The 23,192-nt window shown below is 39.1% G+C and overlaps 1 protein-coding gene across 2 annotated transcripts in view; it reads left to right on the forward strand.

The window, feature by feature from the left end:
- Positions 1–23,192, forward strand: part of RPS6KA6 (ribosomal protein S6 kinase A6) — a 47,854-nt gene that overhangs the window by 21,140 nt on the left and 3,522 nt on the right. For both annotated transcript variants that reach the window (XM_039331893.1, XM_039331898.1), the window contains exons 3-20: positions 1,110–1,226; positions 2,009–2,090; positions 3,527–3,607; positions 4,664–4,743; positions 7,827–7,933; positions 8,552–8,589; positions 12,880–13,022; positions 14,348–14,418; positions 14,901–14,989; positions 15,280–15,344; positions 16,125–16,227; positions 17,773–17,897; positions 18,539–18,664; positions 18,921–19,010; positions 19,623–19,781; positions 21,202–21,363; positions 21,884–21,960; positions 22,582–22,699. In XM_039331893.1, coding sequence (XP_039187827.1) covers positions 1,110–1,226; positions 2,009–2,090; positions 3,527–3,607; positions 4,664–4,743; positions 7,827–7,933; positions 8,552–8,589; positions 12,880–13,022; positions 14,348–14,418; positions 14,901–14,989; positions 15,280–15,344; positions 16,125–16,227; positions 17,773–17,897; positions 18,539–18,664; positions 18,921–19,010; positions 19,623–19,781; positions 21,202–21,363; positions 21,884–21,960; positions 22,582–22,699 — 1,833 coding nt within the window. The remainder of the gene's footprint in view (positions 1–1,109; positions 1,227–2,008; positions 2,091–3,526; positions 3,608–4,663; positions 4,744–7,826; positions 7,934–8,551; positions 8,590–12,879; positions 13,023–14,347; positions 14,419–14,900; positions 14,990–15,279; positions 15,345–16,124; positions 16,228–17,772; positions 17,898–18,538; positions 18,665–18,920; positions 19,011–19,622; positions 19,782–21,201; positions 21,364–21,883; positions 21,961–22,581; positions 22,700–23,192) is intronic.

Genomic DNA, 23,192 nt, shown 5'->3' on the forward strand with positions numbered 1-23,192 from the left:
TTGTTTGTTTGTTCGTTCTATTATGTGGCTACCACTCAGTATTTAGAATTCGCTGGAAGTACTGTAGCATTTCAGATCCTTCAGTTGTGTGAGGTCTACGATGACTCAGCCAGCAAGTGTTCCGATTATGGTAATAAGAGAGTATAACATCATTTCTACTGACAGTGGCATTCAAAAGCATTGTTTTCTTAAGTTCTTATTTAATTACTATTGTGTCAGTTTCCACAGAAACCCGTTCCCCTGTCAAATCCGGGTTACTTCAGATCACTTTTAAACATAGAAACAGATGAACTGCTAGGATCAGTTCATGCAAACGATATTTAAAAAAAAAAAAAAGTTAAAAGCAGCATCATGGGGTGTTGGATACTGGAACTTCATTTATTTTTGTCTTTGTGCGACTAGGCCACATGGATTCTACTTTTAACTGCTTTTTTCTTGGAAAGGGGTACCTTTTAGTGCACCCAAGTCTAGTGCTAAGATGCTTTCTAGTATCACCTGAACAAAATATATCAGTGTTCCAATATTTGAGGGGTTGCCACAAAGTAGAGGGAGTCAAGCTATTCTCTAAAGCAATGGAAGGCAGGACAAGAAGCAACAGATGGAAACTAATCAAAGAGAGAAGCAACGTAGAACTAAGGAGAAATTTCCTGACAGTGAGAACAATTAATCAGTGTTACAAATCATAAAACATAAACAATATCCTTTACAGCTATGAACGATCTGCTTTAAGTATCTTTGAAGTCAGGGATTCCCAACTGGGGGTGTGAGACGATATCCCAGGGGATGCGAAAATTAGGGTTTAGAAGTTTCAAAATTATCGTGCATATGCATAATTCGTTACCGTTATTTCGAACTTTTGTAAGGGGTGTGAGAATATATTAGAAGCGTTTTAGGGGTGTGGAGTATAGAAAAGGTTGAGAGCCGCTGTTTTAGGTAAACAAGCAGGGTACAGATATCTTAAATAGTATAGCACTCATTCTTAACAGATTTCCCTCCCTCCTTCCTTCCTTCCTTCCTTCCTTCCTTCCTTCCTTCCTTCCTTCCTTCCTTCCCTCCCTCCCTCCCTCCCTCCCTCCCTCCCTCTCTCTCTCTCTCTTCCTTTTAAATAGGATGAAGGAAGTGTCAAAGAGATCCCTATTACCCACCATGTAAAAGAAGGATGTGAAAAAGCAGATCCTGCACAATTTGAATTGCTTAAAGTCCTTGGTCAAGGGTCATTTGGAAAGGTAACAATAAAAATATAAGCCGTGTTTGTTTCAATGTTGTGTTGGGTGCCCAATATAGCCCCTGATTCCACTCCTCTACTAGATACAAGGCTAGTGTTTTTAAGTGTTGGGGAACTTACTATAGTAAGCCTTGTAAGCATTTCAGTAACAATAGCAATAGCATTTAGGCTTATATATCACTCCATAGCCCTTTACAGCCCTCTAAGCAGTTTACGGAGTCAGCCTCTTGCCCCTAACAATCTGGGTCCTTATTTTACCAGAAGGATGGACGGTTGAGTTAACCTTGAGCAGGTCAGGAACGAACTCCAGGCTGTGGGCAGCGATAGGAATAGCAATTGCAATAGCACTTAGACTTAAGTGACTAGGGAATTCTGGGAAATCAAGTCCACATATCTGGAAGGATTCCAGGTTGGAGAAGTCTGATTTAAGGAAAAAGGGTATAAAATTTATACTGAATTATTAGATAATGGAGTTGATGATAGATGTTCTTTTTGGGGTTTTCAAGTGCCACGATTAAATTTGCAGCAATTTAGGTTGTGTTCTTACAGGATTGCATAGTATTTTTTTGCAGTGGAATATTTTCTATAAAATTAATTTTGGAGAACTAGGATTTTGATAAAAAAACAGGCACTGGAAATATTATTCTACACTTACATAGCATATCTTATATCAGCTCATTTAGATACTGTTATCTGAATCTTTGTGGTTACTAGAAAGAAATTTATTGGACTACACAAGCTATACGTACACTGTACTATATTTAATCTTTCTTGTTTGTTGAGGTTTTTCTTGTGAGAAAACTAATTGGTCCTGATGCTGGGTATTTATACGCCATGAAAGTTCTAAAGAAAGCTTCATTGAAAGGTATGCTTGATTTTTAAAAAATATTTCTGCTATATTTTTATTTGTGAAATATCACCATTTATAGCTTAATAATGAGCTTTATCTTAAAGATGCTGATAAATTCCATTGAAGATTGTAGCATTCGAACAGAAATATCCAGTAGAATGAATGTGTGAATTCAGATTCAATATTGTGAATATTGCCTATGTTTATATGGAAGCAAATAATTTCATTATGGTAGTGTTATGGTTCTGGCTAATGAAACACTTCAAAGAACTTCCAGGCATTTATTTTCCTAAAAGTCAGTGATTGTTACAAAATGTCGGCACATGCATAACGGAGGGATGCTAGGATCTAAGTTCTCTTCCTCTGAGCAGTTAAATTATCAGCATGTTCCCTCCCTAAATTAGCCGTCATATCTATCCAATTAGTGTGAAGGTCAAAGGTTTTCTTCCTCTTTCTTTCCCGGCTTTACCCCCACCCCCTTCTGCTCTGTATTAACCCCATAAATACCAGACAGTTCTGCATATTGTCAAAAGCAAGAATATACAATATTTGCAGCGTTGACAGGTAGATTTTTCACTAACCAGCTGGTTAGTGAGTTCTTAGCCCTATCATCTGTCCCTGTTGTGAAAGTCTCTTTGTCTAATCACAGAGATGTAGTAGTGACTGCTTAGACTATATAAAATTAAAGGGAATCAGCAGTTACTGATTTATTCCCAGGATTTATTGCCGGAATTGATGAAATATTTAAACTAGATTCACTTTAAATCATACCTGTAATACTGATTTGTAAGTAGCAGCATGTGGATGACCTTGACTGATCATGAGAAGCTAAGCAAAAATCATGATTAAAATATGAATACAATTCCATTGGGAAATCCCAGAGCAATAGATTACCCTTTAAAACAGTACTTTTCAACCTTAGCAGATGCTGTAGACTTTTAAGATGTGTGGACTTCAACTCCCAGAATTCTCCAGCCAAATGCTGGCTACGGAATTCTGGGAGTTGAAGTCCATACATGTGAAAGCTGCCAACGGTGAAAAACTCTTGTCTAGAAGAAGAGAGTTCCATATCACTATGAGTAAAAAAAAAAAAAAAAAGGATATTCCCATGTAAGTGATCAGAAGCCATGTTCAATTCAATGATTAACAATATTACAATGTTGAAGCGGCTGCTTTAAATGACATATCGGAAAGTTGGCAGCAGTTCATGAATATGTTGTCCTAGTGGGTCTTGTTACAGTTGTGGCTTTTTCATGATGTTTTGGTGGTCTTGATCGTTGGGTGTTGGTAGTTGCTTGAACTTTCCCATGCAATCTCCATGGAAAACACTGGAACGCTTCTGAAAATGACTACTATAAATTTGTTCACAAAAATCCTTTGTATGTTTGCTTATTGTAAAAGGCATCAATATGTATGTAGTTTCACTCTTCTTGGAAAACTTATGTTTGCAGTTCGAGACAGAGTCCGCACAAAGATGGAGAGAGATATATTAGTAGAAGTAAATCATCCATTTATTGTCAAACTGCACTATGGTGAGTATTATTGTCTGTGACTTCGATCAAGGTTTATCCAATAAATGTTTTCATTTCTAGAGTTTGGATTACATCTACTAGCTTGGTTAAAAAAAGAAAAAAAGCAGACTTCATATTGTGTGATTAGATCCACGAGCGCCTCAAGCAGATATTTTTAAATGATTTCCACAAAACTGGCTTTATTTAGATGAGAGTTTTATTATTTACTTAGCGTTTGGCATATTGTACATGGATTAGTAATATATGTCAACATTTCATCTAGTTTAATAGAATGCAATAAAATATAAATGTTAAAAATCTATGTTCAAATACCAATGTCTAGGCCAGGGGTAGGCAACCTTGGTTCTTTTATGACTCGTGGACTATGCTGGCTCAGGAATTCTGGGAGTTGAAGTCCACGAGTCATAAAAGAGCCAAGGTTGCCTACCCTTGGTCTAGGCCATCTAACCATCAAAGTGCAACATCATTTATATTTAAAAATATCAGATAATGATCCAGTATATGCCCTCAGCTTACACCCCATCATGATACGATCTACATTTTGATGTGGGACCCCCACAGTCACACTGAGGGGAGGATACTATATCCCATTTATACATCCATGTGGGGTGCGAATCCTGTTCAGGATTGTCCATTGCTGACGTAGTAGTTCAAAGTCTGGAAACTTATGCATGGGGGCATTTATATGCCTTTCTATATCTGGGTATTCAGCAACCCAAGTTGTCAGGCAGATGTTGTGCAAGTGCCAGTGGGGGCTTCCTGGATGCGGGTCTTCCGGCTGATAAATGAGAAAAGTCACAAAAATGCTGTCTGCCAGTGTGATGCTGTCAAATACTAATAAAGTATTTTAGAGTTTTACCTAAATATGTGGATTTCAATTTAGTATATTGGCCAAATAATTTATAGAATGCTATTGATTTCTCTTGCCTGGAGTAGTTAAAAGTTTAGAGCCCCCAAATGTCTCGTGTGATTAAGATATATTATTTAGTGTTTTATCTATGCTGCATATCTGTTGTTCTGCAAAACTGATTCATATTTTATGGCTGCTCTTTACAGCCTTCCAGACTGAAGGAAAGCTATATTTAATATTGGACTTTCTCAGGGGAGGAGATGTGTTCACAAGATTATCCAAAGAGGTATGTATTTATGGACTTTTTAAAACATCGTCAACACTAGTGTGAAGTGGGAATCTTCTACTGAATTTTTATCTTTGCCTTTTCTTCCAAGAGCTCTGTTTTCCCTTTTTATATTTTCAACATCCGTGTGATAGGGAAACTATGCTCAGAGGAGATGACTAGCTCAAATCCATTTATTCTAAATAATAATAATAATAATAATAATAATAATAATAATAATAATAATAATAATAATAATAAAGTTGGAATGGACCTTGAAGGTCATCTAGTCCAACCCCCTGCTCAGGCAGGAAACCCTATACCATTTTGGACAAATGGCTGTCCAGTCTCTTCTTAAAAACTTCCAGTGTTGGAGCATTCACCGCTTCTGGAGGCAGGCTGTTCCACTGGTTAATTGTTCTGTCAGGAAATTTCTCCTTAGTTCCAGGTTGCTTCTCTCTTTGGTTAGTTTCCATCTGTTGCTTCTTGTCCTGCCTTCAGGCGCTTTGGAGGATAGCTTGACTCCCTCTTCTTTGGGACAGCCCCTGAGATATTGGAAGACTGCTATCATGTCCCCCCTCGTCCTTCTCTTCATTAAACTAGACATACCCAATTCCAGCAACCGTTCCTTATATGTTTTATATATCTTAGTTTCAAATCTGGGTTTTTTTCTTTGCCGAAATCTGGCTCTCTATCACTTTTCAGCGGTGAAGAAACTGGATCAACTTGCCATTAGTATCTCTTAAGCTAATCTCCCTCCAAATTGTGAGGATACAATTGGTCATGAAGTTAAGAGGGTGGTATGCTGTTTTTGGCTTTCTGGAGAAAAGGCAGGATTGGATAAATAGACACCACCTACACTGTTATGACTACATAAAAATCATCCTACTCTCTGCTTTTAGAAATGCTGTTTTCCTCACTCAAAGGAAAGGTTTCTGTGTAAAAACACAACGAGGTCAAATGTATTAATAAGTAAAGCAATTCTCATTATGTGAGGAAGTAGGTCTTTTTTTCCTCTCCAGGACTTAGAAATGTCTTAGAAAGGATTGTAAAAGAAGAGATACTTCAAAGCACCCTGGAGTGCAAAACCCATATCACCTGGCTGCTTTAATGAGTCAACAGACAAATGCTGGACTCAATTTTTGGGGTGCTCCAACCAAGTTCAGAGAATTGCAGAGTTTTGTCTTTTAATGGTTAGCTCTCACTTTTTATTTTCTACGATCTTGGAGACCTTTTCATCATATGGAATTGTTTGAGATACTTAAATAATCTTGTTCTGGTAAATGGAGATTGGACTGACATAGATAATACTGCTAGGGAGAAACTTCAACAGTGGGGATCTCAAATTACAAGAGTAAAAAATATCTTGTGGAGAAGTTTTGTCTAGTGAAAGTATGAATACTGTGCAAACAAGTAGAGGAGTTGCTTGACATCGTTCATTTGCAACTAAAAGCTCCTGCAGTGACTCTAGATTTTTTTAAAGGAGTAATCAGCTTAATATGAATCAGTTTAGAGACTTACCTTGGAGTAAGCTGGATTAAGCATGGTAGAACTTATTTCTAGATAGATGTGCATATTTTGCCCTTGACAGACAGACAGAAATTTTATTTCAGTCATTGACAGATAAAAGTACAATCAATAAAATGAACAACGCAAAACTATCCCCTGACAAGAAGCCCTGTTAGCAACTGTTTGTGGGGGAAGCTTACACATAACGTAGCAAAGATCTGCTATTTTCAGATAAATAAATTTACCTTGATTATTTAACAGGTAGTAATTTGCACTTGAAAGTCACTCAGTTCAAAATATGCTTTCATGTGCATTTAAAACTCCTATTTAAAAAAGAATTGAAAATGTGTATGTGTGCCTCTACATCAAGAGAGCTTGGTCATATTTTGGTATTATTTGGAGGGGGGGTGAAGTTTGGTGTGGGTACTGTATCTGCTCTTTGGTGTTTTTCCTGATTGATTTCTAAACAAATATTTTGTAAAAGAGTGGTGTTCCGAGATGTTTATGCTAAGCTAAATGCAATGTTTCTCAAGCTTGGCCACTTTAAGAGCTGTGGACTTCAACTCCCAGAATTCCACAGGTTGCCTGGAGAATTCTGGGAGTTGAAGTCCACACCTCTTAAAGTAACCAAGGTTGAGAAACACTGTGCTAAAGAATACCTTGCATTGCATTGCATTGATAGCCACCAGTAGCTCTAAATCATCATAATCATCATCTTTATAGGAAATTATTTTATTTATGCATTAGAAAGCCCTTATCTTTTGAGGCAGCTCCATACTTCAAGAGCCATGGTGCCACAGTGGTTGGAATGCAGTATTGCAGGCTAATTGCCCACTGCCAGGAGTTCGATCCTGACTGGCTCAAGGTTGACTTCCATCCTTCTGAAGTCCGTAAAATGAGGACCCAGATTGTTGGGCGCAAAGAGGCTGACTTTGTAAACTGCTTAGAGAGGGCTGTATGGAGTAGAACATAGGACTGGGTGCTATTGCTATTGCTTCTTCCTTTTGTCCCAGTTATGGAAGACCATTTTTTTGAAGATTTCTTCATCCTGGAGAGATGATGAATGGGAAATAGAGAGTAAGAATCTCTAGATTTTATCTGGACCTTTTTTCATGCAGAGGAATTAAGTATTCTGCTGGACACATGTCTTTCCAGAAGTCACCATTCCACTTCCCTTCTAATCATTCATTTGTCATTGGTGAGGTGCATCGGAGGGCATGCTCTGAATATTTATCCTTGGAAAACTAATAGGATCCATGTCTATGGAGATTCTGAGTCATCCAGATCATGGTTCTCCCAAAGGTGCTTTTTCAAAAGACAACTGGAATTTGTTTTCCTTTTATCTTCAAGGAAAAACAAAGTCCAGTTGCCTTTTGAAAAAGCATCTTTGGGATAATGGGATCAAGGTGTGTCCTTTTTGAAGTTGCATAAAATGTACATTTCCATCTTGTGGGTCATCCAAGATCACGGGCAACATGCAGCACTGACTAGGTAATCTGCATCACAGGTCCTTAAACGTTGTGGGGGTTTGCGAACGTCTTTGATGTGCAGAAATTTAACAAGACCGGAATGTAAATCTATATAGTTCTTATTAGGTTATGTTTACAGAGGAAGATGTGAAATTCTACCTCGCAGAACTGGCTCTAGCTTTGGATCACCTGCACAGCTTGGGAATTGTATACAGGGACTTGAAGCCAGAAAAGTAAAGTAAAATGTATTTTATCCACTATTTTATGGTACTCTTATTTAAACGCTTCTTTGTATTTGCCATAAAATAAATACGAAATCACTGCAGAAGAGCTATACAGGTAATCCTCGTCTTACGACTGCAATTGAGCCCAAAATCTTTGTGGTTATATGCGACAGTTGTTAAGCAAACTTTGTCCCATTTTATGACTTTTCTGGCCGCTGTTGTAAAGTGAATCGCTGTAATTATTGAATTAGTAACAGCGTTGTGAAGTTAACCCGGCTTCCCCATTGACTTTGCTTGTCAGAAAGTTGCAAAAGGGGGTCACTTGACTCTGGGACAATTCAGCCTCCGAATTTTGGTCATGTGACTGTGGGGGATGCCGCAACGGCTATAAGTGTGAAAAATGGACATAAGCCATTGCTGTTGTAACTTTGAACCGTCACTAAATGAACTGTGGTAAGTCGAGAACTACCTGTACTCTGCTTTTTTCTCTCTCTCTCTTCAAAATATATCTTTTCAGAAAATTCTTAATTAATTAAATGTAATTTACTATAGTATTCTAATTTGCTCAACTGTCTTATTAAAATACTCCCGTTATGTGCATTGGTGAATGTGAATTTTAATTTTCAGCATTTTGCTTGATGAAGCAGGACATATCAAGTTAACAGGTAGGTGAAACTTATTAGTATAGCTTTTTAATATATATATATATATATTTATTTATGTAAATAGCCTCAACTGATTAAAAACAGCAGGTTATTTTGAACTGGGTCAAGTTGTCTCTGGAGAGATTCATCTGTCAGGTCCTCCCTTTAATCCTTGAATTATTTTTCAACTTTTTGTTGAATAAATGCTACAGTTCTAAAAGAATCGGTTTATTTTAGACTGGCTGTAATCTTCTTCTTGAGCCTTCCTCCAGTGTCCATTCCAGCTGGGGCGGAGTCTGCAAGACGTGGTCAAAAAAGTGAAGAGAGAAGCCCTGATGCTTCAGTCAAAGCTCCACCCATTTTCATTATTTATTTATTCATTAAGAGAACTTATATGGCTTCCCAACTCACTCATGGCGACACCAGGTGGCTAATAGAAATAAAGCCCCAAATATAAAACCCAATAAACCGTCACCTCCACTTGATGGGCTCCATATGACCATAAACTATGTCTTCTGGCCTTTTAAAAGAATGCCAAGGTGGGAACCAAACTTATCTCCATGGGGATGATGTTCCATAGGGAGGCAGCTACCATGGAGAAGATCCTTCTTGGTCCCATTAGATCAGGGGTCTTCAAACATGCCCCTTTTATGACTTGTGGACTTCAACTCCCAAAATTCCTCAGCCAGCGTGCACACTGGCTGAGGAATTCTGGGAGCTGAAGTCCACAAGTCATAAAAGGGCCAAGTGTGAAGACCCCTGCATTAGTTGGACCCATTTAAGGAGGAGCGACTTATAACATAGCCTGCATCTCCACATTGATGGGTTGGGTAGAAATAACTGAGATGGTTGGAACCAAACTTACCTCCATGGGGATGATGTTCCATAGGGAGGGAGCTACTATGGAGAAGTTCCTTCTTGGTCCCCATTAGATGGACCCATTTAAGGAGAGGCGACCTATAACATACCCTGCATCTCCACATTGGCGGGCTGAGTAGAGGTAACTGAGGTAGTCCTTCAAATAACCTGGCCCCATTTTTAAGTGTGTTACACACAGACAACAGATGGAGACCAATCACACTGGTGTGGCCGTCCTCTTGATTTCTCTGACTACGTGCTGTGAATACATCTGCCAGCTGTCTACTGTATTCTCATCTGTCATAGCAGATGAGTAACATCAAAGTATAATGTCTAGTAATGAAACTCTACAGTATGTACAAAGACGGCTTGCAAAGGCATACTGCAAAGCTAGAATTTTCAACGTATCACGAAACAGAAGAATGTTTGTTTTTACAAAGATATAAAACAGCATTAGGCCCCCCGCCGGCCCCCCGCCGCGTCCCACCCAAAGCACGGCTGATTATCAACCATCCGTTTCTCTTTTTGAAGAGTGCTCAGGGAGATTGGGACTCTAATGCTCACATTTTGCCTTCTATGAAAAACAAGAAAATCATGTTTTGTAGTTATATAAAATGAAACCCTGCAAATTTTCAAAAGAATGCTAAAAATGTAGGGAAAAATAATCTCTGGATACCATTCCAGGATGTTTTAAGATTTTAAATGAAGTTTATATAGTCCACCCGTTATGTTTCTACAGTCTGTTTTTAGTCTATGCTTTTCTTTTGCTAACTATTTAAAATAAATTATGATTTAATATTGTTGATTGAAAAAATCACACATCCAAGTCAGGATTCATTACAGATATCTATGGAGATTCTCAGTCATCTAGGTCCTGGTTGTCCCAAAGCTGCTTTTTCAAAAGGCAACTGGATTTTTGTTTTTTCTTGAAGAGGTTTCGTTGTTCATCCAGGAAACTTCTTCAGTTCTGATTCCAGTCAGAACTTGAAGAAGTTTCTTGGATGAGAAAAGAAACGTCTTCAAGGAAAAACCAACTCCAGTTGCCTTTTGAAAAAGCAGCTTTTGGACATTCATTACAGATTAATCTTTCCCTTTCTTTTTGATGGGATCCATTTGTTGTTGTTGTTAGTTGCGAAGTCATGTCTGACCCATCGTGACCCCATGGACAACGTTCCTCCAGGCCTTCCTGTCCTCTACCATCTTCTGAAATCCATTTAAGCTCATGCCTACTGCTTCAGTGACTCCATCCAGCCACCTCATTCTCTGTCGTCCTTTTCTTCTCTTGCCCTCCGTCTTTCCCAGCATCAGGTTCTTCTCCAGTGAGTCCTTCCTTCTCATTAAGTGGCCAAAGTACTTGAGTTTCAACTTCAGGATCTGGCCCTCAAAGGCCATGTCCAGAAATGATACAAACCTAAGCTTAAACCTTCTTCTCTTTTATTTCTAGCATTTGGCCAAACAGGTGCTTTTCTGTGTTTGACTCAGTGATACTCCAAATGTTGGCTGAAATTAACACAATGCCAGTTAAAACATTACAGCTCTCCTAGCTTCTTGCTCTCTAAATTTATTTATTTATTTCTTGAATTCATATAACTGCCCTTCTCATGCATGTGAATCTGGGCGGTGTACACAATTAAAACATAAAGCTAAATAACCAACATCATTCAAACACAACCATTAAAAATTGAGTTAAAAGTAGTATCACAGCCTTTTGGTTAAGGCCATGTGTGCAGTTGTACAGTTGTGTATGTTGTACTTTCAGAGGCAGCTATGTGGATTTCTTACCCCTTTTCAATCTCTCTGGAATATGTAAATTTTCTCGTGTGTTTTTGATTCTTATTGTCATGCTGTTTAGAGTATTTGGTGTGCTTTACGAGAAGCCGTTCCATTTGGATCTGTCAAAAAGTAATAATTGCTTATTTATAACATTTCCTAGGCACCAACTGTTAGGGCAACTAATATGTATGTACAATAAAAGCAAAACAAAGTCTCCAGTAATATAATAAAACAACTAATCAAAACAAGTGTTACAGCAACAACAACACTCTCTAAATAGATCGTAGAAATGCAATTAATTTAAAACCAGACAGTGGCTTTTTAGCCTATTGAAGAAATATTGATGTTCATTATTCTAATTCTGTACTTAACTGCAGATACAGTAGTGGCCAAAATTTTGGAAACCTTTTGGGAAAAGAGTATTTTTGAGGTTTGTTGACTAAAAATGACACCTGTGGACTAAACATGCTTAGAAGAAAAGCAGTGTTAGCTAGCTTGCTACACTATAGTTGGCTAAAAATATTAAAATAGGGTGAGCAGAATTGAGTATGCAACCTCAGCATGGACTCTGCTTCTTTTTTTTGGCAGAAAAGATATCATGCATATGTAGGAGGAGCTTGCATTAAGTTGAAATCCTCCACTTGGAGAAAGATATACAGTTGAAAATTCTAGCTTGGTCTTTGTACTGTTGTATAAATCTGTCACTTGGACACTGGTGGAAGCTGTTCAGAGAACAAAGTAGTGTTCCTCAACCTTAGCAACTCTAAGATATGTGGACCTGAACTCCCAGAATTCCACAGACAGCCATGCTGGCTGGGGAATTCTGGGAGTTGAAGTCCACAGATCTGAAAGCTATCAAGGGTGAGAAATGCTGGATCAAAGCCTTAGTTTGATGAAGCTTCCCAGAAACTAAGCTAATGTTAAATCCAAACCAATTCTCCCCTTCAAACTTTTTCAACAACCCAGTGGTGAGACATTTTGCTTTTATGTCTAAATCAAGTCTCTATCATTATGGGTGAAGCACAATCATAACTTACTTTATGTATAATTTATTCTTCCAACCAAGCATAAAGTTGTAATGTCAATGAATCATGAATTGTTGTAACTAGGAAAGGACAGGAAAGATAGCACTAGTGTTATTATGCTGTGTTATTATGCAGCTTGTGGGTATTTTGGTGGGCTTGCTTGAGGCCATTTTAATTGTTTTCTTTAGTAATTAATTTAAGAGTTCATGGATAGGGTTGGGTCTCAGTCTACTAAAATTTAGGCTATGAAAAGGAACCTATCACCTTTCTGGTGTTGTTCGGCTCAGGGGGTGCCTGTAGCAAATAGAGATTTGGTCAAAATGATGACATGAGCATCATAGCATGTTGCAAGTTTTGCCTCTTATGACCTGCATGCAACAATTACAATGCAAGTACAAAAGGAGCTTATACTATGACACATGACTGGCTAAGAGATTAAGAAGAGATCGTGAAGAGATGGTGTCCTTCCATTACCGCTTCTCGTTGGGTAGTCTTAAGGAAAGTAGACTTTTCATGATAGCTGGAGGGTGACATTGATCACATAATTTCCCACATGCTAATCTCAACTTGCTAACTCACATGCTAATCTCAACTTTCTATGACTGACGTTGCTCAGTGTCTCTTTGCTTGGTATGTCTTTGTGATGCTGTTTTAGACTTCGGCTTAAGCAAAGAATCGGTGGATCAAGAGAAGAAAGCCTATTCTTTCTGCGGTACTGTAGAATACATGGCCCCTGAAGTTGTGAACAGGCGGGGCCACAACCAAAGTGCCGATTGGTGGTCCTTTGGTGTCCTCATGGTACTGTGCACTAATGGCCTGATTTTGGGTTGCATGTCATAAGCATTTGAGACTCATGATGTATTAATGATAGAAAGGAATAGTTGCATTTCACAGGGTTCAACTATGATGTTCTTGATGCTCTCTGAGCTTAGTTGTTTTCTTGCAGAGATGTCATTACCCACCTAGGTAACTTCATCAATTACTCCATGCATACTCCATGATGATGTTGCCTAGTTTGGTGACGAAACACCTCCAAGAAAAACCACTAAGCTCATAGAGCAGTGGTTCTCAACCTGTGGGTCGGGACCCCATTTGGGGTCGAACGACCATTTCACGGGGGTCGCCAAACAAGGCTGTCCGCCATTTTTCCCCCTTTTCTTTGGCCACGTCCCTGGCATCCGGTGATGTATAAGTGGTTGGGGGTCACCACAACATGGGAAACTGTATTATGGGGTCGCGGCATTAGAAAGGTTGAGAACCACTGTCATAGAGCAACGTGGACCGCACAAATTGTATTATTATTGTAATAATATTGTGCTCGGGTTTGATATTTTTGGAGTTGTAGGTTCAACATGTTTATTTATTTGGGGTTTTATTGCCATGAATGTTTTGTTTATTTTATTTTATACTCTTACCGTGGGGGGTTTTATTACATTTTATTTTATAAGATGCCAGGAATCAGAGTTATTTAGTGATATACAAATTTAATGAGATGTAATAAGTTATAATTTACAATTATAATATTTCTGATGCTAAGCTTACATCATGAGGGAAAGTGTGTTATTTGTAACTGTTCTCTGAGTTGAACTGAACACACTTCATATTAATTTGAGCCAAATTGCTGAGGAACGAACACTTAAACCATCATTGGATATTGGAAAACATATTACATAATGCTATGGTAAATGTGATTATAATGAAGTGTTTATAGCTGTCATTAACTCTTTAAACAAAGTTATAAATGCATTTGCAGCCACCATAGTTTTGTTTGACTATTTACATTACTCAAATCTGTATCAGTGCAAAATGCTTTGAAGGTATCAAATGTTATCAAAATTTAATATAGTTATTAGTTAGCATAATAGAAAGGTCAGGCCTTATGGGTTGGAAATATGTGGAAGAGCCTTCATCCTGCAGTGGATAGACATTGGCTAAAGTGATTATGAAGATGTAGCATAATTTATCCATTATCTATTATGAATTTAACAATTCGGTTTTAGTGCAAATTAGTGCACCTTCGCAATACATTATAATAAGAAGCAGGCTTTTCTTAAATCTCAATTCTGGAAGCTTAAATCTTGTTTGCTTGTTTTCTAAATGTTTGCTCTTTGTTTCTTTCTCAGTTTGAAATGCTGACTGGTACTTTACCTTTCCAAGGTAAAGACAGGAATGAAACTATGAATATGATCCTCAAGTAAGTATTTTTCTGTGCAGAACTGGTTCCATTGCTAAGTATTTGCAAGTTAACAAAGATGGCATGCAGTACATGCCATTGATAACAATAAAATGATTATCAAGAGGGATAAACCTTAAAACCCTGCCCAAAATTCTTCATTATCTAAGCTGTTTGAAAATTTCACATATGGGCAAAAGTGAGTGGTTTTGGATAGGATAGTTTTATTTCAGGTTTTCAGGCTTTAATTAGTTTCAAAGTGTTTATCAAAGCAAAGCAAAACTTCTATTCCAGCCTCCTGATTAGGGAACTCTGCAATAAAAATACATAAAGGTATTTATCCATTATTAAAACAGAGGAAAAAGCATATGGATTTGATTCAACCCTTAGGACGGTGTTCCCCAAACTGGCGGCCAGTTCAAAAGTCCCATTTGAGTACATTGTTTGCATTTGATTTTTTAATTAGAAAGCACTTCTTGAATCCGAATTTTCCCTTTTCCCAGAGCAAAACTTGGAATGCCACAGTTCCTTAGCCCTGAAGCTCAGAGTCTCCTGAGGTTGTTATTTAAAAGGAATCCTTCAAACAGGCTAGGTAAGTTAGTCCTGCGTATATCAGTCTTCCTCGAGGTGGAAATTTCCAGATGTTCTGGACCTTCACCTCAAAATACCATGGTCAAAGGATAAAAGAGAGACAATTACAAGGGTGGGAAGAGCCATAGGCACAGAAAGCAAATTCTTCTAGTGGAAGGGAACTCATGCCAAGTAGACTTACTTTTAGGACCCTTCCGATTGCATCTCTCAATCGATGGGGACCTTCATCGGCATATGTAATTGTTGTTTGATTTGCAATCATGTTGTGTGTTGTGTTCCTTGAAATTATAGGGGCTGGTCCTGATGGGGTTGAAGAAATAAAGAGGCATCCCTTCTTTTCAACCATTGACTGGAATGTGAGTCTATGGAATAAATCTGTACTCAGGATACCATTCTAGTAAGGACTCAAGTTTGATATAATGCCTGACAACGCTTGCATTTTTTTAATGTTGGGAAATACCTTGAGCAGGTAAAGCAAAATTACCCAACGTACATTATTTCTACCAAAATAAGATAGTAATGGGGTAGTGATGCGGCAATAAATTATTTTTTTTTTTCTTCTTCTTCTTCTTCTTCTTCTTCTTCTTCTTCTTCTTCTTCTTCTTCTTCTTCTTCTTCTTCTTCTTCTTCTTCTTCTTCTTCTTCTTCTTCTCCTCCTCCTCCTCCTCCTCCTCCTCCTCCTCCTCCTCCTCCTCCTCCTCTTTTGCAACTTAGATGCACCTAATAGTACATAATTTTTATTTCTTTTCATAGCATTTAGAAGCTTTCCAAAAGCATTTATAGAAATAGGAGAATGCAGGTTCAAGAAAAGCCTGATGCCTCTTGATTCCATCATAGTGACTACCTAGTGCTTAGAGAATACTTATACTTGCATCAAGTAGTTTTCGTCAATAAGTCTCTTTGAAGAAGCAAGGTCTTCTGTAATAGAAGGAGAGGAGAAGTTGAGTTTTACTCATCGTTCTTTCTGTATCTCCAGATGGCTCTGGGGACAGTGACAAGGGTGGGAAGAGCCCCAGTCACAGAAAGCAAAGGCTTTAAAAACTGAATCTGCAGAAGCACACAACTTCCCATTAGGAAAGCAATATAAATCCATGCTAATCTATGGCGAAATATTCTTTTTGTGATTCTGATTCCAGAAACTTTACAGGAGGGAGATCCAGCCTCCATTTAAACCTGCTTCTGGAAGACCGGAAGACACCTTTTGCTTTGACCCAGAATTCACAGCAAAAACTCCCAAAGGTAATATCCTAATATTGAAAAGAATACAGTGCATTACAGGCAGTCCTCGACTCACAACAGTTCATCTAGCGACCATTCAAAGTTACAACGGCACTGAAAAAAGGGACCTATGACCATTTTTCACACTTAACGACCGTTGCAGCATCCCCGTAGTCATGTGATCAAAATTCGGGTGCTTGGCAACTGACTCGTATTTATGACGGTTGCTGCGTCCCAGGATCACGTGATCCCCTTTTGCGACCTTCTGGCAAGCGAAGTCAGATTCACTTAACAACCATGTTACTAACTTAACAATTGCAGTGATTGACTTAACAACTGTGGCAAGAGAGGCCATAAAACGGGGCAAAACTCATTTAACAAAAGTCACGCTTAGCAACAGAAATTTTGGCCTCAATTTTGTAGTCGTAAACCAGGAACGACCTTTATTGCAGGGCTTTTCAATCAGTGGTATGGGTACCACCTGTGGCACCTGGCAGGTGGTACGCGACCATCCTAGAAAAGTGGTAGCGGGGAGGGGAATGAGCTGAACGGGTGGCAGCACCGCACAAGCCTGAGCGAGAGATGGCTGGAGCTGCAGGGCTGTCAGGGCTCAGCAGAAGTGCCAGGATCAGTGCCAGGCTCCAGCTGGAGCTCGGCACTGATCCTTGTGCTTCTGCTGAGCCCTGAAGAAGCGCCGATCAGCTGGAATGTTGCAGCATCTCCAGGGTCTTGTGATTTACATTCAGATGCAACTGATTCATGTTTATGACGGTCACAGTGTCCCAGGGTCATGTGAAGTGACCAAAACCTGCTGCAATCACCCAGCAGATGGGGGGAATAAAAAGCAAACACCCCCCACCCCACTCTAGCTGCCAATCCTCAACAGAAATGCTCACAACAATGAAAACCTCAGACAGGAGAAAGAGCACCGCCGGGCGGGCAGGCAGGTGTCTTGCTTGGCTGTGGCTTGGGGGGCATTTTTTTCAGTGCCATTGTAACTTCTAAGAGTCACTAAGCGAACTGTTGTAAGTTGAGGACTACCTGTACTTTATCACTTTTTCCTTTTTATTTATTTTTTTTTGGTCATCAAGTTTTTGACACTTTGCTAGGCGACTGGTGGTACTCAGATGTTGCCATATCCTGAAAGTGGTACAATGGGTGAAAAGGTTGAAAAGCCCTGCTTTATTGTATCTTTCTTCCCCCCGTTTCTCTTTCATAATAGAATTTTCCATTGAAAAGTTCAATGTAATAATTGAAATATAGGTATAAATTCCTAGTAAGACTAAATAAATATAGGGCAATCCTATCGGTCTCCATCAAAAATATTATAAAGAGGCTATTCATTTTTAGATTTTTTTTTAAAAAAAGTGGCTTTTATTTAACATCACTGAATTGAAATTGACTAATTGAATTAGTTTTTCCACGCTAATTATTTGGTTTAACGTCACTGAATTGAATTTGCCATCTTTCCAAAAGAAGATTCTTTGATAAATCTGCATTATGAAAGAGAATATTTTGCATTATATTTTGGGCAAGCTAACGTATCCTGCTGTTCAATTAATTAAGATTCTCCAGGAGTTCCTCCAAGCGCCAACGCCCATCAGCTTTTCAAAGGCTTCAGTTTTGTTGCGACGAGCTCCATAGAAGACCACAAACTCACCCCTCTCAACAACATTTTGCCAATCGTACAGGTAAAAAAAAGGGGGTTGTGCGTGTGGAGTTTCTAGTCTGTGCGTGCAGAAATATTGAAACCGCCATTCCTGACCAATTTATATAGTATTAAAACTTGAGAGAAATGCTTGTTCACTAGTGTTGCCTGGTGTAAGAGTCTGATTTTCCGGTTTTGCAACTATGAAAAAACAATGTAGGGATAATAAGTTGTAAGAGGTCACACACTTTCCCAGTTGAGAATGGTGGCTTCTTAGATTGAAAGATGAAGTATATCTGTCTATATGTCTGTTTCTTTTTTCTTTTTTTTTTGGAAAGGGGCTTAAAAGAAAGTCTCCTTCAGAACACAAAGGTCGTATAATAATCCACTTGAGAGTAAACTATTAAATTCTGTTGAATCCAAGCAGGGTTATTATTTTCACTGAATTTCATGCAGACACTTTCCCCTTATTTATAACAAAAAAATGTTAGAATATATTTTTCTTAGTCATGATTTTTTGCTACATATAGATGATAAAATGTGGTTAAGTACAGTTAATTCCTTTTCTTTTCACAAGTCCAAGTTGTGTGGAGATGATAAGAAGCAGGGTGCCTGCAGAAACATTCTGAAAAAGTTTATGAAATAATTGCAAGCCTTTAAATGTTGTTTTATTGCGTTCTTTAGCAACTTCATGGGAGCAGTGCACTCTTCACAGATGCCTATGAACTTAAAGAAGACATTGGTGTGGGTTCCTACTCAGTGTGTAAGCGCTGCATTCATACAGTTTCCAGTATGGAATTTGCAGTGAAGGTATGTAGGGCACTGTTTTTATCCATGTCATTTTTAAATATCTAAACATGTATAACAACCTACTGTACATAAATTAGTCCACATTTAATAAATGTTTTATAGCTGTTCTTAATAAGTTTAAATTAAAGTAAGATTTAGATTATTTTCATCTTATTTAGAATGACTATATAATTCTTTCTTAAATAGAAATGTGCTTTGTTGTGCTGAATTTAATCTCTTGTCATGCTTCCTTGTTGTCATTGTCTCCCCCCTCCAGATAATTGATAAAAGTAAGAGGGATCCTTCTGAAGAAATAGAAATCCTGATGCGATATGGACAGCACCCCAACATTATTACTCTAAAGGATGTAAGTATTCTGTTTGGTTTCCAAATAGTGTACAAACGGCAACAGTTGAAGGAATGTAGCTCTTTCATCTGATTTGATCTCTACTGGAATGCAAAAAGAGAAGTTCTCGATATTTATCAATGAAATATGATTCTATTTGATTAAAAATAGGCTTTGTTGTGGTATGTCTACACAGGTCTATGGGGTTTATTGTTCCCAACTGGGTGGAAATGTAATTTCATCTGTATTAACTTTACAGAAGGGATGTCCATCCTTGGCAACTTTTAAGACTTGTGGACTTCAACTCCCAGAATGCCTCAGCCAACATGGGGAATTCTGGGATTGAAGTCAACAAGTCTTAAAGTTGCCAAAGCCGGACACCCCTGCTTTATGGCAAGGGAAAGAACCCCATAGCACGTGATCCTCTTTTTCCCCCAATCCCTCAATGTCTTTTCATCTGCCAGGCTGAAGCAGCAAAAATTTATTCAGAAGTCTGGAATCTTTGCAACCTTTTAAAAAAAAAGTTATTTGTGCAAAATCAGGCTCTTCTGACGAATGTGCCTCTAGGCAGACCTTGTGTTTCATGCACCTTTCCTGGAGTCTGTGTTACTCAACTATATTAAACTTCTGCAGGTGTACGATGATGGTAAATATATCTACCTTGTCACAGAATTGATGAAGGGAGGTGAGCTTCTGGACCGTATTCTCAGAAAGAAGTATTTCTCAGAACGTGAAGCCAGTGCCGTCTTGTACACTATCGCTAAGACTGTGGACTACCTGCACTGTCAAGGAGTAAGCTGTGCACAATTTGATAATTTAATGAAGTTTTGAGTTTATGTTTTTAGGGTTTGTTTGGATCTTGGCTTTGTGCTTGCTGCAAGCTGCCCAGAGTTGTACTTTACAATGGGCAGCTGTACGCATCTTTTAAATACATAAATAAATATCCATGTACTGAAATCCTGAAGAGCCAGTTTGGTGTAATGATTAAGGCATCACTCCAGAACTTGGGAAACCATGAGTTCTAGTCCCGCCTTTGGCGTGAAAGCTGGCTGGGTGACTTTGGGCCAATCACCAGGAAATGTTGAGTTCTGGTCCCGCCTTAGGTATGAAAGCCAGCTGGGTGATTTTGGGCCAATCACCAGGAAATGTTGAGATCTAGTCCCGCCTTAGGCATGAAAACTGGGTGACTTTGGGCCAATAACCAGAAGACCGTAGGTTCTAGTCCCACCATAGGCATGAAAGCCAGCTGGGTGACTTTGGGCCAATCACCAGGAAATGTTGAGTTCTGGTCCCGCCTTAGGCATGAAAGCTGGGTGACTTTGGGCCAATAACCAGAAGACTGTAGGTTCTGGTCCCGCCTTAGGCATGAAAGCTGGGTGACTTTGAGCCAATAACCAGAAGACTCTAGGTTCTAGTCCCACCATAGGCATGAAATCCAACTGGGTGACTTTGGGCCAATCACCAGGAGACAGTGAGTTCTAATCCTGCTTTAGTCATGAAAGCTAGCTGGGTGACTTTGGGGCAGTCTCTTTCATCCCTAGAAAGAAGAAGACAAGGAAACAGCAGTTCTGAAATCTTGTCAAGAAAACTGCAGAAAAATGATCCAGTTAGTCAATAGGAGTCAACATTGACTCAAAGGCACCAAATAAACACACAGGAATCCTTATCATTTCAGTAAGCGGGTTGACTTGAGGACAAGCGCTCAGAGATTGGTCTGTATAATAAAGCTAGGTGGGATATTATATTTTAGAATTTAGCTGGCAATTGCTGGAGACAAAATCAAGAGGGAGGGGGAGAGGGTTTGTTTGTTTTTAAGATTGCTTGCCACCCAGAGTGAGTTGTTGAGTTGGGCGGCCATACAAATTGAATGAATCCACCAGTCCATAAGCAAACAAACAAACAAACCTGATTTAGAAGCATGTGTTTGTAAGCAAAAGAGAAAATCAGATTTAACGATTAACTTTTAACTTACAGCTGAATACATTGATTCTGTGGTCTGCTCCTAATTTTGAAGTCACATTTTTGTAGAAATTGGCTTTAACATTCAATCACTCATTCTACTCTATTTCTGTTGCTCCAGAGTCTGATAGAATTACTTAATCTTTTTTTAACATTTCTGAAAGGCTTGGAGTGGTTTCCCCCCCCCCCCTGATTTCAGCCTGAACAGTTGGGTTTTATATGTGGTTGTCTGTGTTTTGTTTTGTTTTTTTAGGTTGTGCATCGGGATCTTAAACCAAGTAATATTTTATATATGGATGATTCTAATAATGCTGATTCCATCAGGATCTGTGATTTTGGCTTTGCCAAGCAACTCCGGGGAGAGAATGGGCTTCTCTTAACACCTTGCTACACTGCTAATTTTGTGGCACCAGAGGTATGCATGTCCCTGTTTTATTTTAACTCATTGTATTTTTAAATCTCCAGGAAATATTTGTATTTCATGAGTTTGGGGGGGGCTGTTGGGGGGTCTATTGCTTTGCTCTGTTATTCTTTGCAACATAGCAATTGATTTACTCTCTCAAACGAGGACATATATAAATGGGCTTCTCAATGTATGCAAACATGGAAACCCAGAATTCAGCTGAATGTTGATTATTGCTCTATATACTGTACTACTGCAGCATTTCAGAGAAAGGTAACTATTTTTATTTAAGCAGCTCTTTGGATATTAGTTCAAATCATTGTTTTTCAAACTTGGTTACCTCAAGATGCACGGCCTTCAACTCCCAGAATTCCCCAGCCATTATGCTAGTTCAGGAATTCTGGGAGTTGAAGTCCACACATCTTAAAGTGGCGAAGGTTGAAAAATGCTGATATAAATTTACTTCTAAAACTGAGTGTGGCCAAGGCTGGTCTTTCTAACAATAACACAGAGTTTTTTGTTCATTTTCTAGGTTCTCCTGAGGCAAGGCTATGATGCTGCTTGTGATATCTGGAGCTTGGGTGTTCTCCTTTATACAATGCTGGCAGGGTGAGATGCACCTGTCCCCAGTTAACACAGCTATGAATTTGTAGATGTTCAAAGACATGACTCTTCTGTTGATTTTATAGGATCAACCCAGTGTATGAAATTTGTCCTAAACCAGTGGTGGCGAACCTATGGCACGGGTGCCAGAGGCGGCACTCAGAGCCCTCTCTGTGGGCACGTGTGCCATCGCCCCAGTCCTAGGCCTTCAGCTGGGTTTTATAAAACCTTTTCGCTTTAGGCCTCTGCCGCCGTGTGCAAAAAAAAAAAAAAGGTTCAATCAATCAGTCAATTTCAACTTCTCGTGAGAAAAAAAAAGATCTTGCAAAGTTGGAATTGATTGATTGAACTTTTTAGTCCCACCCAGTCTGCTGTTATCACCGCAGCCATGCCCAGCCAATGGGCCACGCCCACCCAATGGGCCATGCCCACCCAAATGGCCACACCTAGCCAATGGGCCACACCCACCCGGCACTCGACGATGCATAAGTGGGTTTTGGGTTGCACTTTGGGCACTCAGTCTCTAAAAGGTTCACCATCACTGTCCTAAACCAACAAGTTCCATATATGTTTCTAAAGTATTTATGCAAAAGAAACTAATATCCTTTTTTTAAAAAAATATTTTAGGTACACCCCTTTTGCCAACGGGCCCAATGATACCCCCGAAGAAATCTTGTTACGGATTGGGAGTGGGAAATTTTCTTTAAGTGGAGGCAATTGGGACACTGTGTCGGATGCTGCAAAGGTATCAACATATATATATTTTTAATTTTATACTTTATAAGATACAGGTGGCTGTGTAGATGCAGTTACGGGTGAACCGTTGGTTAAAAAGACTCCGCATTTAACGTACTTCAATGCCGGGTTTCAAAAATCAAGAAAGACACTTTATGATTCTTCCAAGGAGATTTCTTTATTGTTCTTCACCTACAGATAGAATCTTAGTCAAACTACTGCAAGCTACCAGCCACATCAAGCAGTGGTGGGATTCAAATATGTGAACAACCGGTTCTCTGTGTGGATGCTGCTTCTGGAAGTCCATTCTGGGCCTGGGCAACAAAAAATTAGCTACCTGTTCTGCCGATGTGGTGTGAACTGGCTGAATCCCACCATTGCCCTGGGAACTCTTAGGGATGAGCTGTCTGCACCCACTTTCTCTCACACAAACCATCTGAACTGAGTCGTCTCTTGTTTCTCTGGAATGCACCCCCTCCTGGGAATCCAGGCTATATTCCATC

The sequence above is a fragment of the Crotalus tigris genome, unplaced genomic scaffold (genome assembly GCF_016545835.1).
Source record: "Crotalus tigris isolate CLP2741 ecotype Arizona unplaced genomic scaffold, ASM1654583v1 scf7180000017622.5263843, whole genome shotgun sequence".
Classification (NCBI taxonomy): domain Eukaryota; kingdom Metazoa; phylum Chordata; class Lepidosauria; order Squamata; family Viperidae; genus Crotalus; species Crotalus tigris.